We start from the raw sequence: 11395 nt of genomic DNA on the forward strand, positions 1-11395 counted from the left end.
TGGTTCCCGCGAAGATAACCAGGTTATGATGAGTTGTTTACCCCCAGTTGTGTTCATCTTTAGATATACAACTTTGAGATTTGCAAAAGATTCTGCAAGGTCTTGGAGATCATCTAGACCAATCTTTTCTAAAGTTGTCATCAGATTAATTTCTTTTCTGAGACCGTTTTGATTAGATTGCTCATTTTTTCTTCTTTAGTTATAGGCTTTGGCATCACTTCGGGCTTCCCTCTTTGATGAAATAAGGGTTAGTACCAAATAATGGTGGTAACCTTCCTTCTAAAGTCCTTCTACTAGAACTTGGTCGTTGTTATAGGTTTTGAATTTTTGTTCGAATATCCTTTAATATTCCAAGAATTTTTTTCCTGGTTTTCAAGGATTTTCTCTACATTTTGTGGTACATAATACAACATATTGCCATAATTTTGTACTGTCTTATGAATTTCTGTAAGATCTCCGGAAAGTTTAGAGGAATCCGACACTATTTCTAGGAACATGTTATTTTGAATCATAAGTTTACCTTAGGACTCTGATAAGTTCTCATATTTTCTCGATATCTAACCTTGGTTAGATTTTCCTGTTTCAAATATTCCAGAGTTCTGAAATGAATCATGTAAATAATTAATCTCGAACCTGGGTTTGGATTCATGTTATTTGAGTAAATTCTCCTCCTCAAACATTTAATTATATGATAATAATAAATTTGTATGTTTGAAATAATTTTACCTATGCTCTTATACTATTTCAAGCCACATCAAAATCAATAATAAAATTTAACACATATAAGGGTATTTTTGCCATTTTTATTGTATTAGGGAGTTTAAAGAAAGTCTTTGGGTATAGAGAGTTAGAATAAAGTTGAGTTTGAGTTTTGGTATTTATCTCTAATTTACCCAATGGATTTTTTTTCAGAAAGCGTAAAAAAGCTCAATCCCATATATATCTTATCTAGTCTAGATAATAAAAGTCAGCATTACTTTTAAGTGCAATAATTGTCCCTGTTGAGTATAGCAATCAAAACTTGATGTTTTATCTGTTGTACGGTTTAAAAGATTAGTTACATTGTTACCACCAACTATAACTTTTAGTAAATCGATAAACGCTTGGCCCTGCAATTGGTATCATAGCCAATGTCATGGATTCGATTCTCATTTATTGCAAAGAGCGCAATTATTGGGATAAAGATTGTTGTGTGCAATAATTGTCTTTGTTGGGTAGAGAAATCGAAACGTGGTGCTTGAACCGTTGTATAATTTAAAATATTTGAGTTGAACTGTTACCACTCGTTATAGTTTTTTTTGTAAAACGACAAGTGCCGAATCCTACGATTATGCATTCCTTCAATTGACACCACACATATGACTTTAATCAAGATCATAATCTTGTCCCCAAAGAATCAAGTTCTTCAAGAACTTTGATCATTCTTTCAGTCCACTTGCCTACCAAATCTCCTCCAAGAAAGGAAAGAAACGAAAAAATCACATCTTTATTACATAAAATGATCATGTTGCACCAAACATATGAAGAGCTCATCCAAGCGTAACTTCATGGAGGGCCAAGCATCTTGGTCTTGCCTGCAAATTAGGCAAAATCAACTAACACATCGGTAATATTTGGCCATCTTGTCCTCGTGTCGTTGGTGCATTTGTGATGCCATCCATGCAAAGGGCAAGTAGAATTGAACCATAAACATTTTCTTGATACATCGACAAAAGTTGTTGTAGAGTGGGGACATTAAATTTGATAATTAAAGAAAATATTCTAATTTTTGCCATTGATATATATATATATATATATATATATATATATATATATATATATATATATATATATATATAACTATGATTATAGCTTAAATCACGCGACATGTTTTGATCGCTTCTCAACCAAATCCGCCCAAGAATTGCACCACCTACAAGTCACAACTCACAATAATCGAATATATGTCTAACACAAACATCGTATTTCGATTGCTTTCCAGCGATATTATCCCATCGTGGAAGCTTTCTATACACCAAGTCTAGATCTAAAATCAAGTCTTTTAATGTGGGGCATCCCGCGTTTGGAAAAAATGAGATTCCCACTTTTTGTGGGGAAAAAAGAAAGGGCCATTTCAAGAAACCGTTCTTACTTTCCTTGTTATCATTTTGTTGATGTACGTACATTCACTCATTTTCAACTCAAATGGGAGTCACTTTCATTTGGAGTGGAGAATTCATAACCTGCAAGAACTACGTCAACATTTTACACGTAAGGCTGGACAATGGGCATCGAATTCGGTCCATTCCACTATTGTGATGGAGATTTCTTCTTTGACTAAAATTAAGTCGAGTATGACAAAAACATAAACTTCTCAAGTTTTAGAAATCTGTGCATCCACTGGTAGAGAACTGGCCCTGTGGGAATAAAAACTCTTAGCTGTGACCATGTGCACCGGACTACATAAACTGTAGGCAGACTCATAATCATGTTTCCTTCCAGAAATTGTTGATGAAAATGTTGTAGCATGCTTCATTGAGGCAAAAGATTCAAGCCTAAATTCGCGTTCCTCATCCTGTGTATTGTTCTTGCATTCTTCTGAGTGAGAATCCATACTCGGATGCTCGACCACAACCCCGATTTTCTCATCTCCAAGCTCCCTCAACTGCATCTCATACTTGGACTTAAGCCACCTTGACTCCTGCTTAATCTCATTCCCATTAGACGCCTTCTCTTTGTTGATTCTTACATTCGATTCATCCTTGTTATTTTGCTCTGACGTTTCATGTTCATCTCCAAATTCATCAGACAGATGGGATGTGCAGAGATTATGCTCGCCGTCCGACTGGCTTGAACACATTGGAGCACCATCTGTAACACATTGTTCCGGACCTTCAACTTGGTATGTAATCTCTTCAAAACGACCATGTATCGCTCCATCTCCGTGCTTAGAACATTGAGGAGCTTGCAGATTCTTTCCTGGTTTGTGGGACGATAAATAGCCAGCTTGAGCACCTTCTGATGCACAATTCTGACAGTAGTTACTAATACTTTTATGAAAATTTTCTTCAAATCCAGCACCTGTTTTCCAATCCGGTACCAACAAAATTATTTGGGCATCAATCATATCTGCAATCTTGGTTACATCTTGATCTGTGATATCCAACTCAGAAACCATTTCGGCAGCAACACTCAAAGCTGTATCAGTTTCAATGTCAAAAGGGAAGTATATATTCCGAACACGACCTACAAATTGGGATTTGAAATATATATTTTCAGCACATCATGATGAGAATTTTCCATATAAATGAATCCAAAACACATGTACCTTCGTTATCAGCAATTCTGAGTTTCAAAAAGATAGTCCCGTCTTCACTCCTTCTCCCCTTGATTTTAATGTCCACGTTATCCAAGTGATCATCTTCATGATTTGTGAATAAAGCTATCTCATCCGCTTCATACTCAATCGAGTGGCAATCCAAGTCATTTTCATGATCATAATAAAGATAGTTTGAGTAACCATTGGCTAAAGAACTGGTCGTGCTATGACGAGCACTCAAGAGGGGTTGCTTTAAAATCGAGCCTATTTCGTCATAATCTCTCTGATAATTCAACATCCTAAAATCATAAAAATTATCATCGATTTGGAGAAAAGGGTCGTTGAGAAGTTCCCAAGCAGATAACCGGTCAGACACAGTCGCTAAACACTTTTCAACAAATCGCCGTACCTCAAAATCCTTAACTTTGTAAAGGGCATCTGGTTTCTTCCCCTAAGATGAAATGAAACAAATCTTCCAGTGAAAAGGAAAGTCCCTAAATTATAGAATGATAGAAAAAATTTAGTCCGGATTCTTACAGAGATCACTTTCTTATAGATTTGAGCAGGGTGAGTGCATTCACTATATGGATACTCAAAGGTCACCATTTCCAAAATGCACATTCCAAACGAATATATATCCACTAATTCATTATATTCCTCGTTGTATACCTCAGGAGCCATGAACTCCGGTGTTCCTGATATTACCACCAACCAAAATCCGATACAACATCAAAGTTTTTACATTGATTCAGAAAAAGAATTTCAAGAAACTTCAAAACATTGCACGTACCCACACACCGAGCAGCATGCGATTTCCGAAGGATTGCAGCTAATCCGAGATCACCAATCTTGACTTCACCTTGATTCCCATTGACAAAAATGTTATCGCATTTCAGATCTCTATGAATCACGGGAGGATCATGACTGTGGAGATAAAGAAGCCCTTGTAAAATCTGCCTACACCAGTGCTTGATAGCTCTAGTATTCACCCTTTTATGCTTTAGCCTGTATCTATTTCAGATCAACGAAAATCACATTAATGTGTATCAAAACATAAAGATTTCAAATTCCCAGATCACCAAATCTACGGCAAATGGAGACTTACTGTCTGAGGGTACCAGAGGTGAACATTTCCGTCACAAAATTGATGTTTCTATTGACGGTATCAACCCAAGATGAGTAGAATTTCATAATATTGCTATGTTTCAAAGTCTTGAGTAAATGGATTTCACAATACAACCTCTCAAGATCTTCAGGGCTCTGTAGAAAATCGTAGAGCTTCACCTGATTCCAAGCTACTTCAATCCCTTCATACTCGTCAAAAGCTCTGTAACTGAAACAAAACGAAGAAAAATGGAACCCCAAAGTAAATAACTGAATGCCATAATTAACAATACTGAAAAGCTCAAAGCTTGGAGATGCACGATTTATTAAACACATACACTATTTTTGAAGCCCCCTTTCCAAGAATCTCATTGTACTGCAATCAGAAATCAAAACAAGAAACATGAAGCTAAAATTAAAGAAAAATAAATACATATGTTAGGAAGAGAAATAATCAGAAAGATGGAAAATACAGCCCCCAAAAAGAGAAAAGAAAAGAGGACGATACCTTTCCATATCTTCCAGTGGGATCAACTTCAACAAACTCAGACTCTTCTAAATCAAGATCAGTAACACCATTCATCCCTTAAATCAATAATCAAATTTCCCCACTCCTAGTTTTCTTTAATTTGAGGGAGAGAAAGATGGAATCTTTCTGCAGTAATGATGGAAAAATTTCAGCAAAAAGCCAGAGGATATACAAGGTGCATGATTTGTGGGGAAGAAGAGGATTTGGGGAGTCCATAAAAAGGACAAAAATTATTTTCCCAACAACTCACAGACCACAACACCCATCCGGTAACTCCTTTACTTAAATCCCATAAATAATTTTTTCCCAGCAAATTATTTTATTTTCTAGTTCCTTGGTTAAAGGGCGAATCTTGACAAAACACCACTCTTTTTATCGTACTTTTAATCTCATCACGGGCTGTAAAAATTAATACTAAACAAAAAACGCAGAACACACACTCATAGAGTCAGAGTATCACCAATATTGGATATATATATATATATATATATACACATATTTATTTTACATTTAAATATATCACTTTGAAATTTGAGCTGCATGAGAGATATGCTAAATATTTTTCAATATTCCTCACCCACCCCACAAGAAATGCTTCGTTGTAATCAAAGGACCTGCCCACCATAAATTAATTCAAATAATCGTTTTTTTATTTTTATTTTACTTGATATAAAATATAATAAGTCTTTTTGAAATGACAAATTAACTATATCTATATTTATAATAATAAGTAATAATTTGGTATAAAAATAATAATTTTCTGTTGGTCCCACGTGCGGAATTTGAGATAGTAAAAACCCGAAAATAAAGAATAAACTGGACACCGAGATTTACGTGGAAAACCCCTAAAAATTATTAGGGTAAAAACCACGGGCAAGATGAAAAGAATTTCCACTATAATATTTTACCGGTGTACAACCCACTCATTGTGTTTCCAAAGAGAACACACACTCTCTTAATACAGGAGAACAAACACCTCACAAATATTATAGAACTAAGCACTTGAATGCTATAGAATGAGAGAAAACTCGAAGAAGGGATAATTTCAGAATGAAGGGGGGAGCTCTATTTATAGAGCCTCCTGTCAGTATGAACACGCGTTAAAAACGTGTGAGAACCGAATTTCCCCACATGAGTAATCCATTGTAAGGAAATTAAAGAGTAGAGGATATTCTATATTTTTGGATCATTGTGTTACAATAAGGGATATATATATATATTGGAGAATATTTTATGGAAAAATCTTTAATGTCAAGATATTATTGCATGCACTTGTACAAGCCAAATTTCGAAATTTTGGAGAGGAGTTTTACAAGATTTGAGATATCATAAAAGTGGATGAATTAAGATTAAATCTACAAGAGATTTTCGAAAAATTGACCTATAATATTTGACTAATTAGTGTAATGGGTAGATACATGATTTCTTGGAAGCAAATCCTCAAAGGTGGCTCAAGATCCTCCCCATCTAGCAACCATATTTTCGAACCAAATGAGGAGCAATTGATTAGGGAATAAATCCTACCACCTTGGCAACTCAATTTTCGAAAAAAAGGGGCAAGAATATTGGAGTCAAGATGGTGAGATATGTCATGAATTTTGGTAAGATTTGTGTACCAAATTTGGACCCTTTTTCCCTCACCTATAAATACCCCATCAACCCTTTCATTCCTTACACCCAATTCTCGAAATTTAGAGCTGAAAACCAAGGCGAAACCCTGTTGAAATATCGTCCCAAAAACCGTCCAAGGAACCAAGCCGAAGCGCTGCCCGAGTAAGGAGCACGAAGCGATCCACCCTTCAAGCCGAACACCTACGTTTTAGCAACTCATATACTGTAAGTGGGCTTATTTTCAAAACCTTGAAATCTCGAAATTATACATACATGCTTTCGTTTTTTTGAAAAAAATAAATAGTCGAGTACAATTTCCTTCTAATTCTTGCATTGTCATACGATTTTAAACGCACTGTGAGGAGTCAACCGTATATGGGTGGGAATCCCAACCATGACGTACCCTTACGCGGTGGGGGACATAACCGCTATACGGCCTCGTCCCCTTAGAGGAGTAAAAATTAGGGACTGACGTCAGTAAACCATAGAAGGTCGATAAATTGCAGTGCTTGATATATGTTTATGCATGTGGTACGAAAATGTTATGCAAGTCATATGATTAATTCGAAATTTTACATGTTGATTTATATTGTGCTCGATATCCCCCACTTGCTGAGTATTCCCAAATACTCACCCCTTACAACCTTCCCAGATAAGTCACCCGAAGAACAGGTTGAGGACGAAGAGTCCGAACAGTTTTGGGGATGGTGATCCACGCGACCAGTAGTAGTAGTAGTATAGCTCGAAATTAATGATTTAATAAGTTGTAAGACGTTTCCGCACTTAATTCTGTCATTTGTTGATTTTCGGATGTAAAAGACAATTGTTTATTTCGATTGAATTTATGATATAAACTGGTTTGGTTTAAACTGTGCTACGAAGGCTTGTCGTTTTAAATTGTGTGATTGTAAACGACGCCGGTGTCAAATCCCGAGTTTCGGGGCGTGACATTTAAGTGGTATCAGAGCCGCCAGGTTCATAGTCCGGTTGGGAAAAATCGATTTTCAAAAAAAAAAAAAAAAAAAAAAAAAAACCCTAAAAATTTTCGGTGGAATTTTAACTCGAGGCCGATGCTACCCCCTCCGAAACGGCCCAACGATCAAGACTCCCGACCCTAATCGGGAGCCCCAGCGAAAAATCGCGAAATTCCTTCGTTTAGGCCTCCGAAACCTCGATTTTGCCGTTTTAGGAAAGTTTGGTAACCCCTAGGACTTTTCGTAGGAAACTCCAAATTCGATTCCGTCAACTGTTCTGGAATCCTCTCGACATATGCTTCGAACCCATATGTCTAATTCCAAACTTTCCATTTTTGGAAAAAAAAAAAAAAATTTTTTTTTTTATATATTCATTTAAATTTCGAAAATTTCATATGTATTGCATATTTTCACTTGTTATATACTGTCTATTTCGGATTCTGAGCATTTCCGTTTTTGATTTCAGGAAATGGCTCCATCTACTCCCCTGCGACCCCGTACTCGTTTCCAAGCTGCCCTTCGTCTGAAGGAGCTTGCCCTTCACTACCAGTCACGCCAGATTCGGCGACTTAGAGCCCGATTAAGCGAGAGGAGGAGTGAGGTCGAAGCCTTAACTGCCGAGAAAGAAGAGATTCAAGTCCGCCTTAATCAGTCTATCTATCAGGGGGAACTAGTTAGGGGAGATAACATGGATCTACGGGATGTCATAGAACAGTGTAAGTATCGAAATGGGAAGCTACAAGAGGATGCGGATCGCTATCGCAAGGAACTTGAAGAGGAGAAGCAGCAGAATGCCAGAGGTAAGAGAAGGCTAGAAAATTCTTGTGAGGCCATGAACAGTCTAGCATATGTGAACCAGCGCTTGGTCCAGCAAGCTGAAGCTCTAAAGAATAAGATCAAGGAAAATAAGGAGGGTTACGAGCTACGCTACCAGAGTACCGTAGATCTGTTGGACGAGGCAGAGGCAAATGCTCATGAGTGGAAGATGCAGGTGGCCCAGCTCAACGCAGCAAACGCACAGCTCAGTACAGAAAACGCTAATCTTACTCACATGGTTGAGGTACTGCAGGAGGAAGAGCCGGAGGAAGAGCCGGAGGAAGAGGAGCCTATTGAGATAGATGAGCCGATAGCTGCAGTAGGAGATGGAGAGTTAGACGATTAGATCATCTTAGTGACTTTTCCTTATTACTAGGAGTTTATCCTTCCATTGTTGCTATTTTATTTTCAGTCAGCAGTACTTATTTCCATTCAGTACAATTTGTTCAGTCAGTTGTTTCTTCGAATTCAAAATTAATAAAGTATGATTATTATTTATCTCAGTCGTGCATTGATATTCAAATTATGTTTGCTTATTTACTCAGTTGTTCCAGCATAACTTATCTATTCAATCTTGTTGATTTATACAACAAATTCTTAGAAGCGTTTAACTTGTAGGAAATGGCCGGTAGACCACCGAGACAGAACCGCAACCCCCGTTATGCTAACAACAACAACAACAACGACAACACTAATGAAGAAGGCAACGGGCCTCCACCCCAGTTCAACCTCAACCAGGCAGACTTAATGGCTATAGCCACGATCGTGGCAACTACACTTCAGGGGTTGGTGAACCCCAATGCTAATCAGCAGCCCCCACCTCCACCACAGCATGGGGTCAAGTTTCATTACGAGTCTCTGCGCAAGAACAGGTGCCCAACCTTCAGTGGCGCTGCTGACCCGGAAATTAGCCAGAGTTGGCTAAAGAGTGTGGAAACTCAGTTAAGACTGTTGGAAGTCCCAGATGCACTAAAAGTGGACGTAATAGTGCCTTTCCTGGAAGACAAGGCAGCTAAATGGTGGGAAGCAGTCTCTCCAGCCATGACCGCTGCTGGACCAATCACATGGCGAATCTTCCGGGAAACATTTCTGAAACAGTACTACCCGGCGGAAGTCAGACTACAGAAGTTAAGTGAGTTTGAGAGTCTCAGTCAGGCCCCGGATATGTCAGTAGTGGAATACACCTCTCAATTCAATGCCCTTGGTTCTTATGCTCCTGCAATTATGGCAGATGAAGTTCTGAAATTGCACCGATTTAAAAAGGGGTTGAACAGCAGAATCCAATCCGCTCTGGCAGTCTACCAACCTACCAACTTTTCAGACTTGATGGGTGCGGCTATCCGAGCCGAAGCTGATATTCGTCGGAGAGAAGGGGAAAACAGGAACAAGCGACCCCCTGTCAGCCAGCCTTCCCAGGGAAAACCAGTGTTCAAGAGGCCCAATCAGTCAGGTGGACCTCCCTCAGGGAAATTCCCCGCCAATAACTACCAAGGACTCAAGCCATGCTCAACATGTGGCTTCAAGCACTCGGGGGAATGCCGAAGGGCAAGTGGTGTGTGTTTTGGATGTGGGAAAGCGGGGCACCGAATTGCAGAATGTCCTACCGCTGCCAACCGACCAGCAGGGCCAAACAGAGGAGCTGGGCCAAATCCGGGAGCAGGCCCTAGTAAACCAAAAGAGGATAAACCCAATGCTAGGATCTTTGCCATGACTCAGGAAGAGGCTGATGACGCAACTGAAGTCGTGTCAGGTACCATTCTAATTCAATCAGTACCTGCCTATGCATTATTTGACTGCGGTGCTACCCATTCCTTTATGTCTAAGAGGTTTGCTAAGAAGTTAGGACGTAAACCTGTTAAACTTACTGAACCTTTCCGTATAGCCACACCTACTAATAGAACCGTTGAAACGGACGAGATTTTCAAAGATTGTGAGATCAGTATTAACGATCAGACTTTTAGGGCCGATTTGATACAGTTGATCATGGTCGATTTCGACGTAATCTTAGGAATGGATTGGTTGGCAAGAAACAGTGCAATAGTAGATTGTAAAGGAAAGAGAGTTAAACTCCTAACCGCAGAACAGAAGGAAGTCGTGTTTCATGGGAAATCCAAGGAACGGAAGTTGCTACTTTCCGCAGCTCAAGTCTGGAAATCAATGAGATCAGGAGAGGACATCTACCTAGCAATGGTCAGCGAAGTGAAAGAAGCAGTCGAGCTGAAATTGGAGGACATCCCTATAGTAAGAGAGTTCCCAGACGTTTTTCCAGAAGAACTCTCGGGGACGGTCCCGGACCGTGAAGTGGAATTCGAAATCAATCTGGTTCCCGGTGCGACCCCAATCTCTAAAGCACCTTACAGAATGGCACCAGCAGAACTCAAGGAGTTAAAGGAACAACTCCAAGAATTGCTAGATAAAAGGCAGATTCGACCGAGTGTGTCCCCGTGGGGAGCTCCGGTACTCTTCGTAAAGAAGAAGGACGGTAGTATGAGATTATGCATCGACTACAGGGAATTGAACAAGATCACGGTCAAGAACAGGTACCCTCTACCTCGGATAGACGATCTGTTCGATCAGCTTAAAGGAGCCGCCGTCTTTTCTAAACTGGACCTGAGGACCGGTTATCATCAGTTAAAGGTCAGGGCTGAAGATATTCCCAAGACAGCCTTTCGAACCAGATACGGGCACTACGAATTCACAGTGATGCCCTTTGGTCTGACCAACGCACCAGCAGCATTCATGGACCTTATGAACAGAGTATTCAAGCCATTTCTGGATCAGTTCATAGTGGTATTCATCGACGACATTCTCGTCTATTCTCCTGACGAGGCAAGCCACGAAGAGCACCTTCACCTTGCTCTGCAAATCTTAAGAGAGAATAAGCTCTATGCTAAGTTTAGCAAGTGTGAATTCTGGCTAAGAAGTGTGTCATTTCTAGGACACGTGATCTCGAGAACAGGAGTGTCAGTGGATCCAAGGAAAGTAGAGGCAATTACAGAGTGGCCGAGACCGAAGAACGCCACTGATATCAGAAGCTTTCTTGGATTGGCAGGATATTACCGA

At 39.3% G+C, this 11395-nt stretch overlaps 1 protein-coding gene across 1 annotated transcript; it reads right to left on the reverse strand.

Annotated features, from left to right (window-relative positions):
* Positions 1-1904: 1904 nt before the first annotated feature.
* On the reverse strand, positions 1905-5248 carry LOC140830684 (probable serine/threonine-protein kinase WNK9). Its single transcript, XM_073194114.1, has 7 exons — positions 4911-5248; positions 4741-4778; positions 4404-4631; positions 4089-4309; positions 3836-3993; positions 3308-3749; positions 1905-3225 (listed from the first exon to the last, which is right to left on the reverse strand). Exons 1-7 carry the CDS (start codon positions 4983-4985, stop codon positions 2354-2356), a joined length of 2034 nt encoding a protein of 677 aa, XP_073050215.1. The 5' UTR covers positions 4986-5248; the 3' UTR covers positions 1905-2353.
* Between the last annotated feature and the right edge of the window lie 6147 nt (positions 5249-11395).

The sequence above is a fragment of the Primulina eburnea genome, chromosome 4 (genome assembly GCF_022965805.1).
Source record: "Primulina eburnea isolate SZY01 chromosome 4, ASM2296580v1, whole genome shotgun sequence".
In the NCBI taxonomy this organism is placed as follows: Eukaryota; Viridiplantae; Streptophyta; class Magnoliopsida; order Lamiales; family Gesneriaceae; genus Primulina; species Primulina eburnea.

Bases quoted from the DNA above. Each gene is read 5' to 3' on its own strand.
- LOC140830684 (XM_073194114.1), bottom strand. From the start codon at position 4,985: ATGAATGGTGTTACTGATCTTGATTTAGAAGAGTCTGAGTTTGTTGAA. The intron at 4,632-4,740 runs GTATGTGTTTAA...GTTTTGTTTCAG, and splicing joins AAGGGGGCTTCAAAAATAGT to TTACAGAGCTTTTGACGAGT. The intron at 4,310-4,403 runs GTAAGTCTCCAT...GATCTGAAATAG, and splicing joins ACCTCTGGTACCCTCAGACA to ATACAGGCTAAAGCATAAAA.